This window comes from Trypanosoma brucei, assembly GCF_000002445.2.
Source record: "Trypanosoma brucei brucei TREU927 chromosome 11 chr11_scaffold01 genomic scaffold, whole genome shotgun sequence".
In the NCBI taxonomy this organism is placed as follows: domain Eukaryota; phylum Euglenozoa; class Kinetoplastea; order Trypanosomatida; family Trypanosomatidae; genus Trypanosoma; species Trypanosoma brucei.
Window position 1 is genome coordinate 3,778,377 of NT_165288.1, and position 25,078 is coordinate 3,803,454.

Here is a 25,078-nt window from a genome sequence, read left to right on the forward strand (position 1 = left end):
CTCCTTATTTTAAAAAAAAATTGTACGAGTGCTTTGTTTCTGCAATTCTTTTCTGTGTTTGTTTTCGTTTTGTTTGCGAAAAAAAAAGGTTAGTATTCTTTTCGCTTAGATGATGAGTGCAAAACTTGGGATCAATTTGAAGGGTCCCGCTGAGGTTTTTATCAAGCATCCTGATGGTTCTGAAACTCGGGTTATTCGGCGGAAAAAGGGCGTCGTACAGCAACGCAACGATGTAGACTTGCTAAATCGTGATGAAGAACGGGAAATGGTGTATGCTTGCCCTCCGTATACAGCCAGCTTCAACGCTATGTTGAAGGAGCGGAAGGAAAAGAACAGTCGTGCCCTTGTAAACGCTGTTTTGGAACGGATGCACGCAGAATCTATTCCCCTCAATGTTATCACCTACAACTCGCTGTTGGAGCGTGTGGTAGGTGCTTCTGATGATATTGCCTTCGAATTGTATGATGAAATTAGGGAGGACTCTATGTGTGTGAATAGCAATGTTCAACCGGACCTCACTACATATCAGTTGCTCTTTCGCGCTTGTGAGCGCAAAAGCCAGTATCATCGTGCGTTTCATCTGTACATGCAAATGAGGGAGATGCCACACATTGTTCCAGATACGACCACATATGACACGTTATTAGGTTTTTGTGCTGCGGTGAAAGATGTTCCCCAAGCCCTTTTCTTTATGGAGGAAATGAAAAAGAACTGCGTAGCTCCAAGCGTCAACACATACAATTGTCTAATGGGAGCACTTCGGGAAAAGGCACCTTACGAGGAAACTTTACGCGTATACAATGGGATGACAGAGTGGGGTGTTAAGCCAACTGTACGAACATTCAATACAGTAACTGGAGCTGCACTCATTCACGATGACTATGAGATGGCCTTTCAGTTGTTTGAAGAAATGAAGAAGCAGGGAGTACTCCCAAATGTTGTTTCATACAACACACTACTCTGTTTGGTACGGCAACGACTCGACTACGTAATGGGGCGCAATGCGTACGCAAGTGTAAAGCGAACAAGAGAGCAACAGGCACATGGTATGAAAGCTATTTCTGAACTGACAACGACGCTTTTTCATGAAATGGGCTCGATGGTTGTGGAGCCGAACACCTTCACTTTTAACTTAGTAATGGAAATACTCATTGAGTGTGATGATTTTGGTGTTTTCGACATTTATCGCATGATGCAGGAACACTACAACAAAAACAATAACAAAACGAGCATTATTGAAGAGAAAATAGAGGCAACACGGATGAGTGTTTCTATCATGATGGCGGAGGCAAGCCTCAGTTTAGACAGTAACAAGATTCAACCAAGGGAGAGAAATCCAAGTATCGATAGCATTTTGTGTTCTATTGACGTAAACAAGGACACATCAAATGCCGCAAACCTGGCCGGACTCCCTTCTCTTGACGTGATCATGGGTATGGACAACCGAAAGCGGTCTGCACGGATCACAGCTAACGAAATGCAACCGAACGTAGACACTTATCGACTTATTGTCCGCGCATGTTTGCATTTTGGATTTGCGAAGCATTGCCACTACTTTTATAACGCAATGCTCAACGAGGGTCTGGGTCCCGATTATAATTTCGCACTACTTATGGAAACTGTTTGTGAAGAGATCCGCGACGTTGAAAAGGCCTTCGCGGTACTTTCCCACGCAAAAATGGCGGGGGTTTATATTGACGTTTCACTATTCAACGCATACCTCAGAGTACTAGCTGCTGTTGGAGATGACAAACTGCTTTCAATACTGGGTGAGATGGAACTTGGTATTAACTCATTTTGTTCGCAACCGGACGTGGAAACGTACAACATAGTGCTACGGTATCATCTTGGTTTGAAGCACTACGACGCGGTAGTGGAACTCTTTGATTCAATGTATGACTCGTACAGGCAAGTGAGACCGAATGCCGACACCTATTTGTGGATGTTACAAACACACCGCGCAATGAATGATGCGGAAGCTGCAACGCAATTGCTCGAGTCCATGCACAAGCGGCAAATTCCAGTTGATATACAACACTATCACGAGTTGATGCGTGTGTACGTTCAGGCGGGCGACGAAAGGTTGTTACAAGTCTTTCAACAGCTCCAAAATGGCGACGACGGAGAATATCAATACCCAAAGGTAGATGTGATTTGTTTTTCCCTTGTCATGGAATATTACGTTCGACTCAAAGAATGGGATAAGCTGGATGCACTTTTTCATAAACTTCTGGGCTACCCGGATATGGAAGCAGATGTTAACTGTTATAACATTATGTTTGACATGTGCCTTCTCTGCGGTAAGTACGTAGAAGCGAAGTCCCTGTTCAACGAATTGCGCATGAAGTGTGTGAAACCAGATCTAAGAATGTACAACACACTCCTTCACATATTTGCCGCCGCTGCTGATAGCGCGATGTATGAAGTTTTAGAAACAATGAGGATGAACCATGTAGCTCCAGAGGCTAGCACGTTGTCCATCTTACTGCAATACGCCGAGGGAAGACACCTGGTGTCAGATGCTGTGGCACGCAATCTTTTCTGGGACCCAACAACGGATCTAAAGGGTCTTCTTTAGAGCGGGTAGAACTCACCTTTGTACATATACGTATGTGCATGTATCTATATAAGTATGCGTGTTTGTATTTGACACCACTGCGCAACATGACGTTCGTGTATATCCTCTATGTTAATGTACAATTTGTATCTTCTTGTCTTAATGACTTACTTACAGTGGAGTTACTTATACACGGAAACACCGTTCGTAATCTGGAGGCTCTGCGCCCTCCGTTCACGCTTATATCGGTGGTGTTGCTTTCCTGTTGGATAAAGTGACATTTCGAATTCCTTTTTGTTGCCGAGAGAATATCGTTAGACAATCACTTCGATTTTATTGGATCGCATCTTTTTTTTTTCTTTCCGCATGCTGTCAACCTCGCTTCTCTCTTTCCTGTCATCCCTTTTTTTGTTAACATGTGTGTTTGTGTCCGTGTCTAACTTGTGAGAAGCCTGCGAGGGTGCTCATTTGCCAACCCAAGGTATATCTTTGGGTACCAATTGAAAGTACAACAAAGGAAAGGAAGAAAATTACAACTTCCACGTTGACCGCTAGTTGACGTTATACGATTAAACAAAATGACTATTTTGCGGCGTGTGACATCTGCCGGGCGCCGCCGAGAGCAGGCGTCAAAGGCAGTGCAAACGGAAATGACATATCCACCTGATTGTTCAAATCTTGACAACTATGTTGAGGCGTGCGCGGCTAGCCAGTTCCAAGACTTATGTAGACTACGAAGTATGATTGAGGATGCCCTGAAGGAAGTTGCGTGTTCCGTGTATGACGTCAACTCTTTCAAAGATGTCATTTTTAAACTCGACGATCAATTATCGTCGAAGCTACCCCTAACAGACCTACTACTACTAACATCGAAACTCTTTCGGCGTACGGCGAACCTTGGTCGCTTTCTTGCTTGTTTCTTTGCCGTTATATTTGCAGAAGGGCACGCGGACGAACGGTTTCACTTCACTGAGTTGCGATTGCTTCGGCGAGAGTTGCTCGAACTGAAGGGGAAGTACGCTAAAGTAGAGGAGGAGCGTGTTCGTCTACAACACATGCTGGATGAAGCCGGTGAGGTCGCCATCAACCACAACAGGACAGTGGAGCTGCTTGAGGCACGAAATGCTGTGCTAAAGTTGCACTCTTTGGGATTGGAGGATCAAATGGCTTTGCTTTTTTCGCAGATGAACAAAGACATGCAGCGGTATTGCAAAGATGCCTACGATAAGGTTTATAGCGAGTTTGACCAAGATCAGGCTAACATGTCCAAAGAAGTTTTCCGGCAGTCTATGGACACTCTCAGTGATCAGCTTCGCCATTCTCGGACGCTTATCACCGAAGTTCGTGACCTTGTCATGAATTGTGCTCAGTCTCCCACTGGAGGGTCTCGCGCGGCCGATCAAAAGATAGCGAAGGAACCAAGCATCCGTTTTAAACTCAAGCAGGTTGAGGGCAACTTTCAACATATTGTGGCCCGCTTCTCTGCCGTGAAGGACTTTGTCTCCGAGACAACTCACAACCTCATGAGTGCAATGCAGGAAAGGAAGAATATTCTCTTCCTGGCTCTGCAGCATATTCGTTTGTACGATATACAGAATTCAAAGATGCGTAAGTGCAAAGCCAGTTTGTCAGAGATGAAACGCCTTGTTAATAACCTTCAAAAGCGTATGCCTTTAACGTTTCCACCTGGAACAGTTGCGATAGTGGATCGCATAGGGCACATATCCACGCAAAAGTGGCACGTCGGGTGCACACTCGAAGCAATCCGTGGCCAGCGAAGTGGAGAACCTGTAGACGATCGAGTCATGGCTGGCTCACCTACGCGGGATGATGCCAGTGACCAAGGGCGGCAGTGCTCCAAGACGCTTGGTGCATCCGAGCCCCAAGTGCAAAGGTCAACTGCTCAGCACCACCTTACGGGGTTACACGGGCTGGATGACCACTCTGACGAGCACCCCACTACTGAAACGCGGAGCATGCCATCGTACGTGAGCAGCAATCACACAACCGCTTTTCAGAGTGTTTACAGTATGATTGACATGATTTCTACTCTGGGCACTCAGATAGACGAACTTAACGACAACCTGATGTTTGAGAACGAGGTAAACACCTTCCTCAAAATACTTACTCTCTCAATCCCTACCACTCCTCGTGGCACGGATGAGCTGAGCAATGCAATTGATGAGGAAGTCAGATTGGGATTAGCTCTTTTCCCTACGGGTGACATTGGTGGAAAGCATCCCCAATCTGTTATGGGAGCCTCTGTGGTTCCTAACGCAAGTGACCGTGATGGGGCGCCGGTGCTGGCTGGCACTACCAGTGATAGTAAAACAGAGGCGCTCCCACATCAAGAAAGGGTGAAGGACGGCTCTGTCACATCCTCAGAAACAGAAAAGCAAGTGGTAAAGGAGGTACAAGAAGGTACCATGGCCGAGTTTGCTTCAAAACTGGGATTCCTCCGGCACACTTACGAAACTCGCATAGCCGATTTGGAGCGACGCGAGGCAGATTTCCATCGATTCCTTGCTGGGGGTGCTTTTAAACTGAAGGAGAAGCACGATGAGTCCAAAGACGCAGGTCGGAAGGGTAGTCCCCAAAACCGCAATGTACGGGGCAGGCAGAGATCTAAGGCTGGTTCCGTTTCAGAGGAACGCAAGCAACAGGAAGACATGAACCAGTTGGTGCAGGCTCGCTCGGAGTGGCAGCAGTCGAAAGTAGATCTTCAAAACAACAAAAGGTTACGGGAAACGGTAATGAAGGAGATAACCAAAATGTCCAATGTGAGCTCAGACACCGGAGAGGTGACAGACTACATTGATAGGAGTGAGAGATCCAACAGCTCAGCTATGTGACAATCTCTCACTTAGAGTGGTGCGACGGCACGTGGTTCGCCAAATTTCGTTTAACGCGAGGTGTGTATATATGTACGTATAGAGGTAGGACCTGGAGGAGGGTTGGCGAAGGCCTAACTTACACATTGTGTGGTCATGCTTTGTTTCCTTCTAATTCTCCTTATTCCCTTTACACTATAACGTAGACATGTTTCACTGAGGTGGATATGTTGGTATGGCAAATCCTGCCTCATGTTCCACTGGTGCATTCATTGCTGTCACCGGCGTTTTTGTGCTCTCGTGCAGGTGTGCTTGTGTTGCCAAACAACTGCTTGGGATCACCCCTATGATGACTTATGTAGAAAATGGGATGGTACATCGGTGAATATATATGTGTGCCGCTGTGGCATACCCATCAACCCTCTCTTCGCACTGACCAAAATTTGCCCTGTGATTTTGTGACTCACAGTCTTTACGCGGCCCTGGTTCCCTGGTCAAAATCAAGTTTATCTCTCAGTTTTTTTGTTTTATTCCGTGGGACACCTACCTGCACGGGTGTGCACAAGAGCCTTAAGTTTGATCGGGAATTTCCCTTTTTTTAAAAAAAAAGCGATTTTGGAAAGATAGTGAGGTGAAAGAGGCTGAGCAAACTGCACATATATATATATATATATATAAACTAGTCAAACATCAAATTGAAAAATATATATATATTACTTGCTATGTCACATACTGCTGAGGATGCCCGTGTATTCCGTGAGATCCTGCAACGTGACGAAGAATGCAAACACTGCTTTGAGTGTGGTGCTTTAAGTCCACAGTGGTGCGATGTGAATCACGGTGTTTTTGTCTGCCTGGACTGCAGTGGTGTTCACCGCAGCTTGGGGGTCCACCTTTCGTTTGTGCGTAGTCCCACCATGGATGGATGGACCAACTGGCGGCCGGAAAAACTTCGCCAGATGCAAATTGGTGGTAACCGGAGAGCCCGCGAATACTTTGAACGAAATGGAGTTCCCAAGGCACCCATCAGAGAGCGTTACCAATCTCTTGGTGCGCTACGGTACGGTGCCATGTTGGAAGCGGAAGCTCTTGGCCAACCGTTTGATGAGAGCTCGTGGGCACCACCTGAGTGGTACGAGCGCATGGTGCAAAGTGAGCGAAACCGACCGAATGGCGAGGGGATGCCTCCGCAAGCACCTCAACAACATCGACCAATCAACGGCATGTGGGGAGAGGGCCATGGCAGTACGGGAAGTGGTGGTGGTAAGGAGTGGTTGGATACTCTCAGCGGTGGGTGGTCCGTATTTTCAAAGAAGACAAAAGAGATAGCGGAAACGGCCGGCGCTCAAGCGCGATCTCTCATAACAGAAACGAATGTCGAGGGTGTAAAGGGCACGTTGGCGTCAGGTTGGGGCGCGATCTCGGGGTTTGCTACGCAGATGTCGTCGAAGCTTCTGAATAAAAATCAGGAAGATGATTTGAGCGTTTTGTCGGATATGACCCAACATGTAAAAACGGCAGTACAGGATGACAACCAAGGTTTAGTGGGTCGAAACATGACCCAAAGCCACTCTGAGGTTGGAAATGCGGCTTTTAAGGGTCAAGCAAACCCTTACGATGGGGACTTCCAATCAAAGAAAGACTAAAAATAGCCTGTTACATGGTAGTGTATACGACTATTTGTGAATATATGCCGCCTCTTTTTCAACCCGAGTGAGCGGAGCATTGGAACAAGGTGTCTTGGTGTCGCTTAAGTCTCTATGTGGGCAAGTTGTGTGTGCGTGTGTGGGGAGGGTTCCAGGTTGGTCTACTGTGCAAGTCGCACGCAAATTTTTATTCCTGGTTCTAATTTCGCAGCCTGCATAAGGGTAAGTGTCTCTGTTCGTCGAAACTTATATGATTAGCTTTATGTACTGGGGTATACGAAAAAAAAAAGCGGTAAAGGGTGTTCCCGGTTAGCTTGAGAGTCTCTCCTTTTAGTCAGAGGAAATAAACCGTACGGTAGAGGAAGTGTGTACTGTTCGCCTCGTGCTTTTTCAGTTTGTCTCAACTCTGACTTCTCTATACTACGGTTTGATACCTTTGCTTTCGTTTCTATTGGGTAACTTGAACAGTTCTACATTCTTTTACTTTATTTTTATTTTATTCTTCCAACGCCCCCTTGTAAATCATGGGCACTTCCCCTCTTGGCGTTCTTCTCGCTGTTATAATAGCGCTTCACGAGCCGAATGGGATCCCTATTCAAGCTACGTGACCATTGGTACACTAGGTATGGCGGGGAAGAGTTTAGTCACACACAGCCACTCGCTGTGGGAAATATTGACAATCATGCAAGTGGGGAGAACAAAATAATTATAGGTTCTTTTTCGGGGTTGCTACGCATTATGCAACCAATGAAGAAGGGTGCGGCCTTACCGGAAGATACACTTCTCGAAAAGGACCTTGGTGAACCAATCCTGCAGCTAGCATGTCGTCCCTTAGAGTTGAACTCTAAAGGAGTTGCAGCAAACCTATTAGCTGTGCTATTCCCCAAACGTCTCGCCCTTTTCCGTGTTAGGTGTGGGAAAACTAGGAGTGGAGAAAAGGAAAATTCTGGTGCCTTTAACGCGTCATGTAGCATTCACCTATGTTATAAAACGTCCTTGGAGGGACATGCATACAATTTCACGTGTGGTGCTTTTGGTGGTGCTAAGCATGAGATGGTGTGCGTGCAGTCGATGGACGGCCAACTCACTATCGTTGATCGCAACCTAGTTTTACTGCGGTTCCTTCTTCCAGAGAAGGAATTTCTTTTGCCGGGGTGTTTAACATACTGCCGTAATAGAGATTGCTTCCTCACGTGCAACTCCTCAATGAAGGTTCTGTGCTACAAATTTAGTGCGCTTACCAACGACCAGCCACAGACGGAAACTCAGGGCGGCGCTCTCAAGAGCATTAAGTCTGAGGAACACAAGGAAACTTTGACACCCTTGTGGGCGTTTCCGTTAGGTGAGGATGCAATTGCCATTGAAGTGTGTCGTTTTTCCCGTGGACTTGCAGAAAACGACGCTGACATCGTTATATTATGTCAGTACGCTTTGTTCGTTCTTAAGCTTAACGGCCAGATGCGGTATTCGAAGCGCCTGGACGTGGCGGGATTGTGCCTTACCTCCTACGACGTACCTGCCGCCGGGGCGTCCAATGTCCTCGTTGGAACCGCAACTGGTTCGGTTTTAGTGTTTTCTGATACGTCACTCGAGTGGAGTGCAAAAATGACTGAGGGTGTTCCCTTGTGCATGGAAGTGACACAACTGATGGAGATGCAAGGGCTTGTTGTATCACTGAACACGGAAGGAACTGTTGCAGTCAATTATCTTGGCACGGATCCGGAGGAGGAGCCAATTCAACCACTGCAGAGCAAAGAGGTAGATTACGCTGAAGCTGTTGATGAACTTCGACGGGTGCAGCAAGCCATCAAGCGAATAACAAACGCGGAAGATGGTACGAGCAAGACGCGGGAGGCAGAAAAGGTATTGGAGGTGACTTGGGATGTTATTGGAGATGAAGAGAATTCTCCTGCAGAGGTCGTGGTGCTTCTAGTAATTCGAAATTGCAGCAAAGACATGACGGCGTTCCGAGTCACAGCACTTCTGCAGGTTGTAATACCTATTGAAGTGGATGCTCATAAACACACCATAGAGAGCATCACACCGGGTGGCAGTGCCCGCATTACAGTGCGATTCAGCACACCAAGCAGTCTAAATTATGTCATTCCCTCTTCCCTTGACGCACGAGTTGTGATCCTGTACACATGTGGCCGCACCACCGGGTGTAGTGTAGGTACCACTATACATCTTCCCTTTACCCTTGTGGCCCAGCCGATACCTTATGTGGATGCTTCAAATTTTGTGTTACAGTTTGACACAAACAAATCTGAACCCCCATCACTCATAGACGTCTTCACCGATTTTGCGCAAAGCGAGCACATATCGTCCAACTTGCTAGCAATACAGTACGTAAACGGTGCGCACGCAGTCCTTTTCGTATCGAGGAATGCTGGGAGGTTTCGATTGCAAGCCTCAACAATGGAGGCGTTGTGGCTCTTTACCTTCGAGTTACATGCAAGGTTACTTACTTTTTATGATTCGGAGGTGCAGTTCACCTTTCCAAATCCTATCCCATTGGATGATTACTTTCGGGTGATTGATGAGCACGTTGAGACGAGGAAGCAGCTCAACACGGCGAAGAATACACTTGCGCGGGCTTCTCAAATGTTTTTCGCAGTGCAAAAGCGTCTCTTGGCTCTTTTTCGCACTAACAGTTCAACATCTGTTGCACTAACAAGTACTCTGTTGGGGGCTTGCTACGGTAACCTTCAGCGGTGCACAGACACCGTTTGTCGACTTATCTTGCAAAGGAAAAAGGCGGCAGCATCACTGTGCTGCTGCTCAAGACTCGTTGTAATGGATTTGCTAATAAAGTGCCAAAAGACGCTGACTGATCCCGAGGATATTCATCTCATCGAGTCGATCTTTACATGTTCCATTGACGCTGATGACGAATTAGACTGGGAAGAGAGCACCGATGCAGCGCTGGGTCGGCTTGTCGTAGGTAATAAAGGAAGCTGTGACTTCATACCGGCAGATCTTTCCGCCAACGATGGTATGTTTGTAGAACCCAACGTCGAGCGCTTGAGGAAGCGGATTACTGAGTTTTTCGACAAACTTCTCAGTGGAGCATTGACCTCCTTCCTGAAGTGAGTATAAATGACGCTACCACCTGCGTTGGATCTTTTTGCGAACATCCGACCCACGCGCGGACAAATATGCAAAGTTTGAAAAAAACAGAAAGAAACGGAGCCGACAATGCGTCGAGTGGCGATTTCACATTTTTGTTTTCCGTCTTGGTTTGCCGTCAGCTACTTTGGAGAATTTCTCTGTGCTAAATTGTTGTTACCACTGTTTCATTTTCATTTTTTTCCTTTCCGACGGCTACAGCTTTGCCCCCTTTTCCCTTTCAATTTATCCTTTCCTGCTCCCCAAATCCCCTTGAGAGGAAGATCTTCAGTGTCTCCTTGTATTACTGGGAAGGGGGCGAAGACGAAGAAATGGCTAGTGTTTTACCATCCGCTCCACCGGGATCGGCTGTTATTTCCTCTAAGAGGAGGTCTCGAAGGGGCGCTCAAAGGTTGGCAGGCAAGCAACCCGATGTCAAACATATTGGTGTAAGTCAAACGGTTATTGACAGACTCGATTTGATGAGTTTACACCAGGAGCTCCTGGAAACATTTTCCACATTTGACGTGCAAGGGGGGATGCGGCGGAAGGGTCAAAGGGGATCCTTTGCCTCTAAATTCAACCATGTACCCATAGCAAAAGGAATCGTGAACAGAACTAATTCTTGTTTTATGAACGCAATGCTCCAGGCAATAATTTTTACCCCGCCCCTTGCTCAATTGATCATTTCTGCTTCCGACAGTGAGTTGTGCCCAACACTCTCTGCGTTAGGCAAGTGGATGTTGAGTTATTGGACGAAACCAGCTAATCAATCTATTAGCCCCCCTCAACTCTCCGTTGCTCAGTCTGCAAATGAGGGAGTCGCCTCGACGTACTTGCTGTTGGCCAGAATGAACGGCTATGCGCAAGAAGATGCGCTTGAGTTTTTACAGCATCTTCTCGATACGATAAATACTGAGCTGTGCTCTTTGGAAAAACATTACTGTAATCGTGCTGCGATTGATAGTGGCGATGAAAAAGGATGGACATTTGTGCATGGGCGTGAGCGCCGATCGTTGCGCGAGGAGAAAACAGGACCCCACTCGATTCTACTCGACGCTGTGTTTGGTGGTACGATACAAAGCCACTTGAAGGGAAAGAGCCGTGTCCGAAGCCACGCCTCCGTTGTTTTAGATCGCTTCTTTGTGTTACAGGTTGATGTTGGTTTTAATGCTGAGTGCACGTTGGAGGAGGCCCTCGAACGCACACTCCAGACAGAGAAAGTGTACGATGATTCACGTGCGAAAGACTTGGTAAAGACAATGAAACTGCACCAGCTGCCGCTAGTGCTCTTCGCCCAACTACGGAGATGGGCCGTGACAGCTGAGGGTGAACTTGTAAAACTCGATAACATTGTACGCTTTGGAAAGACGCTGGTGTTGCCCAAGTCTATATGCTCGGATGAAACGTTGAGCGGGACGGCAAGAACGTATCAACTTGTTGCGTTTGTGGCTCACCGTGGCTCCGCGACGGGTTGTGGCCATTATGTGACGTATATTGTGAACGCGTCTTTACCTGAGAACGCGCGTTCTAATTCATTGGTTACCGGGGGAGAAGAAGTGCTTACACTCTGCAATGACGTGCGGATTTCACATGTCACCATGCGGGAGGCGATTGAAGGCGAAGCGGCGTACTTGTTAGTGTACCAGCGCAAGACATGAAATTTGTCTTTTTATCGTAGTTCATGTGAGTATGCGAGATGAACTGTATAAGTGTACTTTCTCGTTGCTTCACGCCACGTGTATATATTATATACTGAGGACGAATTTAAACACCGCTTCTGCTTGTGCAAATGTGTGACTCATTATTTGTGGGTTAAATGTACCGGCTCCCATACCTTCGCTTGTAGTTGTGGTTTTCGAATGGTGAACCACTCGAAGGAGTAGTTTTCTCTCCTCTTTTTTTTTTTTTTACCTCTCTTTCTTTTTTTTCGTGTAGGTGATCGTGTAGAAGTTTAGCTTCCGCGTTTCACGGTACATATTTTCCGTACGTGCACCAGCAAGTGCACATAAAAAGACCTGTGATTCCTGCGTGTGTGAATAAAAATTTTAGAGTCCAGACTCTGGAGTACAGACGCTGTGGAGCTGTAAAGAAAAAGAAGGTATGTTCTACAAAATGAAATTGGAGAGGAATATAAAAGTGGAGCCTCATCTTCTAGAGCGGACCTTACACCGCCATCTTGAAGAGTACCTTCGTAAGGCGGTTGAGGGGACGCCGCTGCACCTATCGCTAGGAAATGCGTTGCGAAGTGGTTTGGCCCGCACAAATCAGAATTCTTCGGCGGTCATTATTGCCGTCCTCGACATATTAAACACAAGTTCGCTGGAAGGAAGGGTGTTGGATGACGGGAGCGTGTCCTTCTTCGTGAAGTACGAGGGGCTTGTGTTTAAACTTCACCGTGGTGAGGTAATTGACGTGATAGTCAGTAGTGTGGAGCGTGAGGGCTGGTGGGGTGACGTAATGGGCGTCGGGCGCATGTACATTAGTCGTGGACAAATGGGCAATGAGTGGGTTTACGAAAGTGATGGTATGAGGGGTATTTGGATCACAAAAGATGGCGCACGGTCCGTAAAGGAGGGGGAAATTGTTCGCGTACGTGTGGTTGCGGAGACACCACAGTCGGAAGGCGTACTGGCAGTTGGTTCGATGGTAGGGAATTATTTAGGACCACTGTAGTGTTGATTGTAATGAAAGTGGCAAACTGAGAGAAATGTGGATGAGGAAATGCAAGAACAGCGGAGAGGGACTGAATCACAGTTTTAAATGATTATAAATGCATATATGCATCTTTCAGTCAACGCATGCGCGGACTTGTGCACATACAGTGCTATCGGCTATTTTTTAGAACATGTGCGTTTGTGCAAATGATGACTTCTACCTCTACTAGTGACTAGTCTTTATTTTCCTAAATATTTTCTTCTGGTTAAGTGTATTGTAAACTAAAGGAGAGATGCAACATGACAATGTTGGAGACCGGGAGTCGAAGCGCACCAGTGAGTTAGACGACAAGAGGCGTTCTGCGTATCGATGGTCACTTGCGATACTTGGACTGGCCACTGTTGTTACCTTTGCATTCGCCTGGCGGAAGTTGTACCGATTTAACCAACGTGAGTTGGTTTTGCAACGGAAACTGCAAATGGATAGGTCACTTGCCGCCGCTCTGGCGGAGGTGCCCGGTCGCCGTTTTACGGTAATGGATGTAAACCCAGAAGCTCTCCGTAAGAGCGCACTAATCACATGAAAGAAGCGTAGAACAGACATTGTTCTGCGGGCGATGCCGCGATGGGGAAGATGATTGTGTCAAATGTGCCACTTTAGTCTTTATCGTTCCTGCGCATATTGTTCAAAGTTTTTCTTAATCTTTTTTTTCTACTCGGCGCGGACGAAATTATAGCATATATATATATACATATTGCCCTGTTAACGCGTTTACGTTAGTTTTTCTGAGCTTCCTGTTCACTAACAGTGCAAGAACCATCAAGCGGCACTTAAAGTTTTCTCTGCGTGCTCTTCTTCTGTTGTATACACATATGTGTGGCTTGTGATAATGATTTAGTACGTTACATAGAGTTAGGAGCTGTGATAGTTGGTTGAGAGTGGTTGTGTACCTGTTTTGAGCAGCGTGCGTGAGAAGCACCCGTTAGCTGCTATACTGGTTTCACAACAGGCATCAAAACGCAACGCGCAAACTGAATAAGGTGAGTTGAGGGAATAACAGGAGATATTCAGTTTGTTGAGAGCTGCCGATTTTGAACCTCACCAAGGTAAAATAATAATAGTGGATCCGCATCTTCCCTCTTGAGGTAGTGGTAGTGAGCGAGCGTTAGCAATACGGTCGTGTCACTCTTTGCAAGGGAAAAGGTGGGGACGTGTAACCAACCTTGTCCTTTACACACGACTCCGTGTTTTGTTACCTCACAACCACGTTTCATTCACCGCTGAGACGTGACCACTGAAGTCACATATACTCTTGCTGATAGGTGAGAAAGGTGATTGTGGGTTTCTTGGTAATGTCAAGCGGTTGCGCACCACATTACCGAACTAATTTATGTCCACCATTACGCGAACTGAAAAGCAACGGTGAAGAAGTCGATACTTATGCAAATATGTGGCAGTACCATTGTGAGCGTCGCGGGGAAATCCAGGTTGGTGAAACGATTGGCTACGGCGGTGACCGTGGTTCTATGGTCTACAGCGTCGTGCGTTGTTGTTCTCCAGGACTAAGCAGCGTGAACTGCCAACTTGTTCTTAAAGTGTACTCTACGGAGATCAACGAGAATGAATTTGAGTTTATTAAAATACTTTTGGGACTCGATGATCATCAGTCAGAGGATGCAGTTATGCGGAAAAGCATATGCCGGACACTGCCGTACTTGGTGTTGCCCATGGCGACCGTCCGTGTTGATGGAGTCGATCGTGGAATTCTCATGGCGAAACGAGAAAGGAACCTAAAGGAGTTACTCATCTATGCATCAAAGCGACACGGGAGCAGAGGTAATGCCATAATAAATCGCTGTGATGACACTATGGGTAACCAAGAAAGTAGGGAGGGTGTGAACTACCAGCGAACTGCGTTTCGCTGGAAGAAGGACTTTTTACCAATTCTACAGATGGAGGTCATCATCGCCATCTCGTTTCAACTCGTACTTGCAACCGCTTGTTTGAATGAGGAGCTTCCTCACACTGTGAGCGGCATTTCCTACAGTGGTTTCGCGCACAATGATATTCATCTTGAAAACATACTAGTGGAGGAAAAGGAAGGTCGTGTTGCTCTCTGTGATTTTGAACTCGTAAGTTCAAGCCCAGGAAGCAGTAGTGACAAAGGACCGCGACTTCAGCCACCACAAAGGAGACTTCCGCCTCCGTGCAGGCGTTCTCCACGTGACTTCTTCTGCCGGAAAGCAGACTCATGGGGCATTGGTCTTGTAATCATTTCACTTCTTACGGGCATTGATCCACTTTTTGATAGCACTGTTGTGTTGGATGATTTCGGTGAGGGCCCAATACTTAGGAGTCATGAATTCTACAAGGGCAACCTTCAGGTGCTTGACTGGGAGCAGAATATAAAACCGCACGTGGAGAAGCTACTTATTCACGATGATCCAACTGGCAGACGACTGAAGGAGGCGCAACCCCTTCTACATTTGTGCTCTAAATGCCTCGTGAATAACCCTCGAGCAGACCCGTGTATTCCAATCGAGTTACTTTCCGATCCTGTCTTCAGTTGTTTCGTCAGCAAAGAGAAGGTGTCTGAAAATATCTTGATCTCGTGGATAAAGCAGATTGGTTAAAAGTACTGGTGTTGGTGGAATATGTAATTTGTGGGGATTTGAACAAGTTACATGAGCGTTTCTTTCCTATATGTTGGTCTCTATCCATGTACTAACATCGTATGAGGCATTTTTCATTAGCTGCATTTTCGTTGCATCTCCTCTTCACCAAAGTCTCATGTGAATGGAGAATATGAGGGATGTAATTGTATTTTGCTGCGCAGCTACGCACCACGTTAGTCACCCATATGACTGTCTCATCTCCGGTAGGGCTGTAAAAGGAGTGACACAAATTGACGATGTAACTTCGTCCTTTGGCATGTGGTGTGTTGGTGTTCTTTTTATGAGGTGAATATGTGTCGTTTTTTGTTGTTGTTTTTGTTGTTGTTGTTGTCGCGTCTGTGCGGCTGGGTGTGATGGGGGAGGGCCACATGCGGTGGTGTGACATGCCGCTAACTAATGTGCATATATAAGCATGCAAGTGGTGAGAAACATGCTGTACCCTGATGCACGTTGTGTGTGAATGGACTGTTGGAAGAGTTGACGTTTCCGTCTTGGGAAGAGAGCTGAAACGTTTGTATATTTTTCTTTTTTTTGTTTTGCCTCTCATATCCAGGATATTTTATCTTAATAGTGAGGCTTGTGCACTTGGCAAAGCGTAATGTCCCAGAGGCCCAGCAACACAACATTTTGTTTTATGCACGATCTAGTGTGCCAATGATAGTGTTATGGGTAGCGAGAACATTAGTGAGTCTACAAGCGATAGGTGTGTGCGCGCGCTCGCGTGTGTGTGTGTGTGTGATAAAGGAACAACGAGGGAAGAGGGCGAAAAAAAAACAAAGCAAGATTGGGAGCTTCAGCTCTCTCTATATTTGGTTGCATGAGAAAAAGAGGTCCGGCGGTGTGTGCGTGGGCAGGGGAGGGGGAAGGGGAGGCGGAGTGGGAATGCGGCAGTAAAGTTGTTGACCAATATTAATACTTCGCGTGTGTAAGATGTTAGACTCCTCTCTTTTTATTTTGACCCGCTTGTACCTGCGTGGGGAGACCCGTCTCGCACTTTCTTTCCCTCCATTGACCTTTTCTTCATCTTTGCTGTTTTGCTTCCGCGCTCCCTTGTCTTTCTTTCATTTGGATACCGTCGTTTCCCTGTTATTACGCGGCACACCATTACAGTGAAGATTGCAACCTTCTTGGCAACAAATTGTTTAGGGAAGAACAATAATATTGTTGTGTGAAAAAAGGCGCTTTGACACTGCGATATGTCACGCGCCACTCTGCTTTGACCGCATAGGCAAATGAATGTTTCGTCATTAACCTTTCTATTGACATTTTGTTCTGCTTGTTAGTGATTTTTTTTTCTATTTTATTGGTGTATTTACCTGTGTTCCAAAACTCAGTCGTTCGTACACCTGCCTCGTTGCAATTTGAGGTCCGTTTCGCATGTGTTTCTTCATAAAAGCTCTCCATACGTGTCCCTTCCCTCCCTCCAGGCAGCACTCTTAAAATCATCATTGATTTTTTGTGCACATGTTGTCTTCATTCCTTCGTGTATGTTTCCTGCTCGACCTACTTTTTGTTCAACCCAACTGGCAATCTTCCGTCACATCCTTTCACTTTGGTTGATCTATTGTTATCCTTTTCGATATATGTGTATGCGTTTGCATGGAATTGGGCTCATAATCATTATACTAGCGTAGCCACATTATCACTGTAATACCGTGGCTGGGGAAGAGTGTAACTTAGTTCCTGGGCTATGTTACGGCATTTGTTCCGATGTACTGCGGCTTGGGCCCCAAAGCGGTCGGCCACTCGAGAGCAGCGGCTTAAGGAGCGTGTGGCAGCCAGAATGGAACTTGAGGCACAGGTTAAATCACGAGTGGCATGTTACCCCCATCGTTCACTAACACGTCCGGCACTGCGATTAGAAAGACATCAGGTGAATACTCCACTCTTTCATTCGCAACTCCTTAACCTCAACAAGATGGCAACTGACCTTCAGTGTATTTCGTTTAGCGCACCGAAAGGCCACTGGGATGCTGCCATTGTTCTTATAAAGGGTCATCCAAATGAGGCAAATTTCGAGGTTTGGGTGAACCCCACCGTACCCGGTTATGATGATCGTCACTCTATAGCACCAATGTATGGCATGTGGGAAAATTGCATCTCATGCGGAGCCTGTACGGCGTGGGTCATTCGACCACAATCCATCACCTGCAGTGGCTTGGACGAGTACGGGAACGAGAAAACTGAAGTACTTGATGGCATGCGTGCGCGCTGCCTCATGCATGAGTTGGATCACTTGAGTGGGAGGACTATCCTTGATCAGGCACAGGGACCAGAGTTCATCGTAAGTGGAATTGCAATGGGTCAGAGGGATCTGTGGCCCCCAAATTTCCCTTCTGCAGAAGCGTATATGACTTCCCCCCATCAGTTCTTTGATTATGTCAAAAACGGACCAATTATCCCACCAGGAATGGAGTGGTTTTATGCGCAAAGTATGAATCAGCAGTTTGAGGACGCTCGCCTGAGCCACTAACAACTTGTGGGGGTACGTCCTGAAGCCGGCTTGCTGTGCGTTTCTGTGTGTGTTTTTTGTTTTCGCTTTCGAATGGAAGTGGTGATAATGACGATCGAAATATGTTGTTGTTTGTATGGTTACATATGTTGTTACCGCACACTTTGAATCGCTTTTTGGCAAAAATAATTTCTCCCCATGTTCGTTGGTTTACCGTAGTGTTGTGCTTTCCTACCAGATCTGTGCGACAGTCGTCGAACTACTCTCCTCTGTTCTATTTCTTATGTTTACTTAACGCAAATTTGTAGGACGCGTGAAACGAAAGCAGTTCTCAATTCGCGACTGAAGGAAAGTATATTTATTGGTTTTGGAAGAGCGCTAACCTCATGCCGGTTACGACACACTTTTCTAGCATTGGCGTTAAGCAGTCTGAAGTCATCGAGACTGCTACAACATTGGGATGGACAAATGATCATCAAGCGCAGGATTATCTCCAGAAACTGTTGATCATCGGTCGGCCTATCCTTAGAGCACACAACTGGAAGATACACCGCTTGAAAGAATTTTACCCGCGTAGCGCGCGGCTGCTGGGGCAAAATTTTAATAGAGGGGAAGAAGTGTGTGTTAGATTTCGTGTACCCAAGGAGAAGAACACATTTTTCCCATTTCATGAGGTGGTTTGTACTTTTTTGCATGAGCTTGCCCACTGCAAGTACTCCAAGCACGACCGGCACTTTTGGGAACTGTACACAGAGCTTTCAGTGGAGTGTTGCAGATTAGATCTAAATGCTTCGCTAGAGAGGGAAGCTGCTGCCCCACCAGATCGTCGTCATACAGGCAGTGGTAGGCGTCTTGGCGGGAGCAGAATAGTTCCACTTCCTCGCGAGCCAGAGGCGATGCGGCGCATTCTTTCTGAGGCTGCGGAGAGGCGCCGGCAATCGAGTGAAAATGGTCAGTGTTATGGATGTGCACACGACAAAACGGGAGTAGGGAGTGAGTTGAATGACGGTTTGTGGACTTGTGATAACTGCGATGGCGTCATTGATGCTCTGCGTGGAAAGTGTGAGTTCTGTGTGGAGGTGGGCGACTCAACCGAACAAGTTGAGGAGTGGAGTTGTAAACGGTGTTCTTTTCATAATCACTGTGCTCTTGTGCAGTGTGAGGCGTGCGGTCGCTTCAAGTCAGGACGTACAGCTGACGGAACGAACACTGTTCATACCGTGAAAGCGTTGGCAGCGTCGTCCGACCACTTGCTCTTCACCATGACTTTGGGCCGAGTAGCTGATGCGTTAGCTCCTATCCTACAGGAAATGCGGTGGAGTGTGGCATGTCTTGAGGAATTCGCGCCTCCATTGAAGCGTGTGATGTCAAGATCTAGTTTCAAGAATAGCAACGAGTGCGACACACTGAGCATTCGCCTCCGCTCACCGAATAATCCCCACGAGCCTTTGACATTTACCTGTGTGCTGGCGCATGCACTGCATCAGTTGGCGCATCTGACAGAGAAGAACCATGGCGCAAACTTTGTTCACACGTGGATAGCTATGATTCACCGTTTTCTCACTGAAACAAAGGCGTTTAGTGACGATTTCATAAGTAGTCAAGAGCAAGAAGACCTTCTCTGTTTGGCAATGGAGTTGGAATTACTTCTTAATGGATTAAGTGGGAGAGATACTGCGCTTTGTGACGATTTGTTAGACAATGTTCCTCATCTGCAGCGACTTTTTGAGAACTGTGCCACCTTTGTTAAACGTGAGCGCCTTTTTACCGTTGCTACAACCCGTGAGGCCGGTGTGGTAGGACACAGTAAGCACTTGGAACTGTGGCAGTGCAGAAGATGTAGCGTTAACAACAATGGTGGTTTCATCATATTCTGTGAAGTGTGTGGCGCGCCCCGCCAGCTTTCAGTGCTACTTCGTACATCTCGCACTGTTGCCGTTCGTGCTGCTAGTAACGAAACGGTTATTGACATTTCCGATGATGACGGTGATGATGGTTCCGCGACGTCAGCAGGAGAGGCAACGATTTCCCCCGGTGTCGTCTTCATAATTGATTAGGCAACAGCAAATATATATATACATATATTGTATGTTTGAGGGGCATGTGTGCCTCCTTCTTCCTTTTCACTCTTATTTGTATTATTGCACTACAGACTTGCATAAAGCGGTCAAGGCAAGTTATTTTGTTCCTTTCACGAGTTTAAATATTTTCTTTCATATGGCGTAAATTGTAAAACCCATTTCTCTTTTAATCTGGTTTACTACGCGTGCATGATTTTTGCTCGATGCCCTCATCATGCGGATGGATTTCTATGCGTTTGTACACCCTGCGGACGTTTTTTTTTTGTTGCTGGTACGTGCATTTGTTTGTTTTCAACAACGAAGCGGCGTGCAGTAGGTAGGTACTGGTTTGTACTACTATCCCACACCGAAATTAGGGGGTTAATTTATTTTATTCTATTTTTGTAATGTCGTAGCAACAACTTACATACCAGATTCTGCCGTTCCTTCACTTCGAATTGCCTTGTTTCATTCTCCTCCTTGTTTGCCTCATTGTTCTTCTATCTTTAGATTTAGTACGACCTCTCGATGGATACCGCGTACGCGACCCTCTTCAGCAAGTACAGAGAGGCTGCCGTATTAGCCTGCGATGAAATCGGCATTGAGCCGAAGGATTTGTTGTATAGGGCCAAGAAGTCTTTCAAACAGTCAGACAACGACAGCTCCAGTGCGATCCTCGTGCGGTACACGCTAAATGAGCGCACGAGACAGAACCGAATTCGGCAAGTGCTCGTTATTAGGAACAAACTTGTTCTTCAGGGCAACGTATCTGACAGGTGGAAGAAACGATGCCAACAGTACCCTGACGCACCGCGAGCACCACGGATACCGAAGGCAGTGTTAGAGAAGTTGTTAGCACAGTTGGAAAAGGAGCGAGAAGATAAGAGCGATGAGGTAGGCAGTGCTCACCCTTCATCGCCAGCGTTTTCTCTTACGGGGGAAATACATAAAGGGCTTAGGTTGAGAAGATCATTGGGGAGGAGTGGTGGTGCATCTTTTGTTCGTTCACCTTCGGGAACCGAAACTTTCCGCTCACCGATGGCGGGGTCGCCTATGCACATGAGTCGAACCTCACCAACAGCAGCTGCTGCTCGAGGTAGGAGGGGTAGTAAAGTACTATTTGGGAGAGAACTCGAGGTGAAGGACCTTGAGGTACGCCGTGGGGGTCACTCTGCCACAGCTCCCATCATAAAATACTCTGAGGAGTGTCGTTCCAGCCCTTCTCGCAGCAGGCAGTCGGGGAGGAAAGCGCGTAAACATGGACCTGTCCCCCCATCTGACCCTCCACTATTTCCTCCGATTCCGCGGCACGGGCGCAGTGATGAAACGCTCGCTCAAGAGGCGGAAGATCTCGAGAGGTATCGACACACTCTTTCACTGTACGCAGTCGACAGCGCCTCATTACTAGAAAAATTCATGGAACAAACTGCCAAAAGGGGACTGAACGGCAGTAATACCGAGTCGAATGCTACGGCGCAAGATTCGGCACGCTCAAAGAGTGCTGCGCAAGATGGAGAAGTGGAGGCAACCAAGAAAGGGAAGAGGAGCGATATCGTGTGTTTGCCACAGAGAACAGCGCAAGAACGGAGGACTGCGGTTTTTATGCGCTTAGCGAGAATGCAATTGGCCCGTAACATGGATGAATTCAGGAAGATGAAAATTTACCTCGGTGAAATGGATGAAATTGGACAAGCAGGTACCATCGTAGCATCTATCAGAGCTCGCGCCAACATAAATAAACCTCCCACACATGAAGAATACATGGAAACACTGCGGGACAAAGAGCGCCAGCGTGAACTTCGACTCCAGCGTGAGAAGAAAGAGTTCCAGCGGACTTTGAAACTGCACGAAAAGAAGGAGCGCAGTGCGAAGAAAGTTCTTGAAAAGATAAAGAGCAAGTGGACAAATGTACGTTTGGAGGCTCTGACCACCAAGCGTGACATTGCTCTAACAAACCGCAAACGCGCGGACAGACGACTAAAAATGAAACAAGATCATTATTGTGTGCGTCTTTCCAAGAAGGAAATGGAGGCTGAAGAACGTCGCAGAAAACTATTCCGAACCATCTCCATGAAGCGGTATGAACATGACCAGGAGGAACTCTTCCGCAAAAACATAAAGGGGAAAATAATGGAGATGGATAGACTGAAAAACTGGCGTAGTGAATCCCTTGCGCTGCCAGATGTATCACCACACTCAGAAAAGAAAAAAACAATACTTTGTCCCTTGTAATTACTATAAAGGATGTAAATGTACAATAAAAATAACTACCTCTAGTTCACTTATGTTTGGCTTTTTGCTTTTATTACGGTTTAATTTCCTCTGTTGAGTAAGCGGCGAAAAGGAGATCATTGAGCGGTGAGAAATGTATCATATGTTTCTTTAATTTCTGTTTTTCGTGTTCGTGCATTCTTTTTTTTAAAAAAAAGAGTGCGGTAAAAGAAAATTTTAAAATGTCGTTGAAATGAGTGTATGGGTACGAGACTGCTTGACCTACCCTTTTCCGCGAGTGGCGGAAGTTTCGTTACCGTTGAATCTTTTTTTTTTGTTTGCTCTCCCTTCTCTTTTATACTTTTTACTCAGCATATAATGTGCATCTGTACGTTTGGTAATCTTTCCGTCTCTTCCCTCAGATATTTTTTTGAGACGACGTGTGAGCTTCTGTTTATTTACCCAAAATTCTCAAAAAGCCGCCGCATGTAGTTGCAGCTGCTGCCTCTTTCTGTGTATTTTCGTTTATTCGTGTTCTTTTTTTTTTCAACTATCGGTTAGAATTTTTTTTTTTACTCTCCCCTCACCCATCAAAAATAACTTCCCCCCCCTTTCTTGATGAAGTTTGTTAACATTCCCTCGCATATCGTCGCTGTTCTGTGTGTTATCTGAGCTATAGAACTCGCATTACAATCTTACTTGAATATATAAGCATACATTTTCTCATTGGTGACCATTCTATTTTGCTATGTTATTTCACAACCGAATGGCTGTGTTGGTTTTTCTTCTAATTTACTCCTTGTAACGTATCAGGAGTAACCAAAATAAAGCGTAAGGTAACTAAAATTAAACGAAAGGGACAAGGTACCACTCCGTTTCACCGCACACACATTCTTGCGCGATCTTGAACGAATTAAATTACACCCATTCTTATTAACAGATAGTTATAGTCTATATCCGTGTTTTGTTAATTATTTTTTTTTGTTTTTGGGTTGAAAGTCTCGCTTGAACTTTCACTCTATATTTGCCTGGTTATTTGGTGTTTAGGCTCGTTGCCTTTCTGAAGCTGATGGAAAATTTGGTGGACGTTGGAAAATCCAATGGAACAACCAATGGCGCTGCTACACGCCGTGGTAAAACCCAGTGTACTGAATGGAGGGGGAAATGCAAACGACAAAAGGTAAACAAACAACTGAGTGGTGGTGCATCCATTGGTTTCCCACCACGGTTAACTAACGAACATATTGTCCCCCCCTCCAACGCGGCAAAAGGCGGTAAGGAACCGAATTCCACTGCCTTAACAGAGTCCGCAAATCACGGTTCTGTGCCGAAGGACGTTCCGTGTTTCCAGCAGAGTAATGATAGTCTCAGTTGTGGTTTGGCGTCTTCTCGTATAACTTTTGTCTTACCATGTTCCGCATCAGACGAAAATAAAGTCGTAACTCCTGTGTACCTGCATATCTATGAGCTAAGTCATGGAATTCTGCATCGGCACAGCAAAAAAGTAACGGGGAAATACGTTAAGGGTGTTTATCATAGTGCTGTGGTGTGCTACGGAATGGAGTTTTTCTTTGAAGGTGGCATAACAGTTACTTGTGCTGGTCGAACGCGCTTCGGTGAGAAGTTTGACAAGGTCGAAATTGGGCACACCAATAAACCGCTTAGCTCTTTCCTGGATTGGGCAGGTCAACGTTCGAGGAGCACATACATTTTCCATTCTTATCATCCAACGGAGCACAATTGTCACACGTTTACCTCGGACGCAATCAGTTTTCTCATGGGACCTGAAGCATCTTTGCCATCGTACCTAACGGAAACCATCGACACGATTGTGAAAACACCCGTAGGGACCGGTGTGGTGGAGCTGCTGGTGCATTTTTTGGGAGGTATGAAATATGTGGCTGCTGAAAATCAGAGAAGGCGAATGAGTGAGCGGAAGGCCTGCCTGACGAGGGCGAGGAGGTGCATTGCCAATAATGTCATTAATACAACTCCTCCAGCGAGTGTTACACTGTTTCGTGTGAGTGACCCCTCAAGTTGTCATCGCACCCTTGCTGCGGTAGAACCCTATGGAAGGCGGTTGTTGGAGCATAAGGCCATAGAGCCACCAGCGATGAATTTCCTGCGATGTGTGCAAGGTTTATGCGCGGGAGTTGAGTTCATTGATCCAGATTATGTTACTGAATACGTCAACCTTGCAACATATGCGCTCATACACACAACACCAACACTCAGGGGGCCCATACTGAACAGCCTGCGGGTTGCTGTTCTTCACAAGATGGTTTCATGTACCTGTGCTTTTCATCCTCTCCTTCTCTGTGCTTTATCTGAGACTGTCCGTAACTTTATGAACCTGACGGCGGAGGGCAGGCTTGCGTTACTGCGTCTTTTGTGCAATATGGGTGGTAGCATCCATGGGGCTGTGGCACTGAGTTCTGCTGAGTACTCACAAATGTGGGTGGCGGCCGCTGGGCAAGCCGTGATGGATTATAGAAACCCTGCTATCGTTTATACGGGAGCCGCACTAATTGCCAACCTTGCTGTGGCATTTGTTCTAACCGAAAATTTTGTTTCAAAAACTGTGGAATACCCCCATATTTCTGACCAGTGTCAAAACCTCATTACTGTGACACTTTTTTACCTTGGGTCTTGGCCGAGGGAACGTGTCCCGGAGGCGGCAACAACTTTGATGTTGTTTGCCCTTTTTATTTTGCTTTCATCTTCTTTTGATGCTTCTAGAGCGGCCAAACTTCATCCTTTCCAACTGAATTTTGACTGCTTGATCAGGGAGGTACGGACGTTGGAGAGCTCAACCCTCATCCGCATGCTGCAGGACATTTTAAGGTGTCCCCACGCATAGCATTCGCAGCGTGGTCGCCT

The 25,078-nt window shown here is 46.4% G+C and overlaps 12 protein-coding genes across 12 annotated transcripts, besides 4 other annotated features; 11 read left to right on the forward strand and 1 right to left on the reverse strand.

Moving 5' to 3' along the window:
• Nucleotides 1–109: 109 nt before the first annotated feature.
• Nucleotides 110–2,578, forward strand: Tb11.01.6040 (hypothetical protein, conserved; the record flags this gene model as incomplete). Its single annotated transcript, XM_824407.1, has 1 exon — nucleotides 110–2,578. The coding sequence occupies one exon, from the start codon at nucleotides 110–112 to the stop codon at nucleotides 2,576–2,578; it is 2,469 nt and encodes an 822-aa protein (XP_829500.1).
• A 557-nt stretch (nucleotides 2,579–3,135) lies between these two features.
• On the forward strand, nucleotides 3,136–5,409 carry Tb11.01.6050 (hypothetical protein, conserved; the record flags this gene model as incomplete). The annotated part of the gene is made up of 1 exon (XM_824408.1): nucleotides 3,136–5,409. One exon carries the CDS (start codon nucleotides 3,136–3,138, stop codon nucleotides 5,407–5,409), a length of 2,274 nt encoding a protein of 757 aa, XP_829501.1.
• Nucleotides 5,410–6,044: 635 nt separating this feature from the next.
• Nucleotides 6,045–6,065: a microsatellite.
• A 45-nt stretch (nucleotides 6,066–6,110) lies between these two features.
• Tb11.01.6060 (ADP-ribosylation factor GTPase activating protein 1, putative) lies at nucleotides 6,111–7,034 on the forward strand (the record flags this gene model as incomplete). The annotated part of the gene is made up of 1 exon (XM_824409.1): nucleotides 6,111–7,034. The coding sequence occupies one exon, from the start codon at nucleotides 6,111–6,113 to the stop codon at nucleotides 7,032–7,034; it is 924 nt and encodes a 307-aa protein (XP_829502.1).
• Nucleotides 7,035–7,616: 582 nt separating this feature from the next.
• Tb11.01.6070 (hypothetical protein, conserved) lies at nucleotides 7,617–10,127 on the forward strand (the record flags this gene model as incomplete). The annotated part of the gene is made up of 1 exon (XM_824410.1): nucleotides 7,617–10,127. The coding sequence occupies one exon, from the start codon at nucleotides 7,617–7,619 to the stop codon at nucleotides 10,125–10,127; it is 2,511 nt and encodes an 836-aa protein (XP_829503.1).
• Nucleotides 10,128–10,474: 347 nt separating this feature from the next.
• Tb11.01.6080 (ubiquitin carboxyl-terminal hydrolase, putative) lies at nucleotides 10,475–11,803 on the forward strand (the record flags this gene model as incomplete). The annotated part of the gene is made up of 1 exon (XM_824411.1): nucleotides 10,475–11,803. The coding sequence occupies one exon, from the start codon at nucleotides 10,475–10,477 to the stop codon at nucleotides 11,801–11,803; it is 1,329 nt and encodes a 442-aa protein (XP_829504.1).
• A 225-nt stretch (nucleotides 11,804–12,028) lies between these two features.
• Nucleotides 12,029–12,073: a sequence feature (T-rich).
• A 172-nt stretch (nucleotides 12,074–12,245) lies between these two features.
• Nucleotides 12,246–12,818, forward strand: Tb11.01.6090 (RNA polymerase-like protein; the record flags this gene model as incomplete). Its single annotated transcript, XM_824412.1, has 1 exon — nucleotides 12,246–12,818. One exon carries the CDS (start codon nucleotides 12,246–12,248, stop codon nucleotides 12,816–12,818), a length of 573 nt encoding a protein of 190 aa, XP_829505.1.
• Nucleotides 12,819–14,152: 1,334 nt separating this feature from the next.
• Tb11.01.6100 (hypothetical protein, conserved) lies at nucleotides 14,153–15,433 on the forward strand (the record flags this gene model as incomplete). Its single annotated transcript, XM_824413.1, has 1 exon — nucleotides 14,153–15,433. The coding sequence occupies one exon, from the start codon at nucleotides 14,153–14,155 to the stop codon at nucleotides 15,431–15,433; it is 1,281 nt and encodes a 426-aa protein (XP_829506.1).
• A 91-nt stretch (nucleotides 15,434–15,524) lies between these two features.
• Nucleotides 15,525–16,022, reverse strand: Tb11.01.6110 (hypothetical protein; the record flags this gene model as incomplete). Its single annotated transcript, XM_824414.1, has 1 exon — nucleotides 15,525–16,022. The coding sequence occupies one exon, from the start codon at nucleotides 16,020–16,022 to the stop codon at nucleotides 15,525–15,527; it is 498 nt and encodes a 165-aa protein (XP_829507.1).
• Nucleotides 15,779–15,806: a microsatellite.
• Nucleotides 16,023–16,323: 301 nt separating the features above from the next.
• Nucleotides 16,324–16,357: a microsatellite.
• Nucleotides 16,358–17,165: 808 nt separating this feature from the next.
• Tb11.01.6120 (polypeptide deformylase, putative) lies at nucleotides 17,166–17,948 on the forward strand (the record flags this gene model as incomplete). The annotated part of the gene is made up of 1 exon (XM_824415.1): nucleotides 17,166–17,948. One exon carries the CDS (start codon nucleotides 17,166–17,168, stop codon nucleotides 17,946–17,948), a length of 783 nt encoding a protein of 260 aa, XP_829508.1.
• Nucleotides 17,949–18,313: 365 nt separating this feature from the next.
• Nucleotides 18,314–19,984, forward strand: Tb11.01.6130 (hypothetical protein, conserved; the record flags this gene model as incomplete). The annotated part of the gene is made up of 1 exon (XM_824416.1): nucleotides 18,314–19,984. One exon carries the CDS (start codon nucleotides 18,314–18,316, stop codon nucleotides 19,982–19,984), a length of 1,671 nt encoding a protein of 556 aa, XP_829509.1.
• A 531-nt stretch (nucleotides 19,985–20,515) lies between these two features.
• Tb11.01.6140 (hypothetical protein, conserved) lies at nucleotides 20,516–22,219 on the forward strand (the record flags this gene model as incomplete). Its single annotated transcript, XM_824417.1, has 1 exon — nucleotides 20,516–22,219. One exon carries the CDS (start codon nucleotides 20,516–20,518, stop codon nucleotides 22,217–22,219), a length of 1,704 nt encoding a protein of 567 aa, XP_829510.1.
• A 1,048-nt stretch (nucleotides 22,220–23,267) lies between these two features.
• On the forward strand, nucleotides 23,268–25,058 carry Tb11.01.6150 (hypothetical protein, conserved; the record flags this gene model as incomplete). The annotated part of the gene is made up of 1 exon (XM_824418.1): nucleotides 23,268–25,058. The coding sequence occupies one exon, from the start codon at nucleotides 23,268–23,270 to the stop codon at nucleotides 25,056–25,058; it is 1,791 nt and encodes a 596-aa protein (XP_829511.1).
• Between the last annotated feature and the right edge of the window lie 20 nt (nucleotides 25,059–25,078).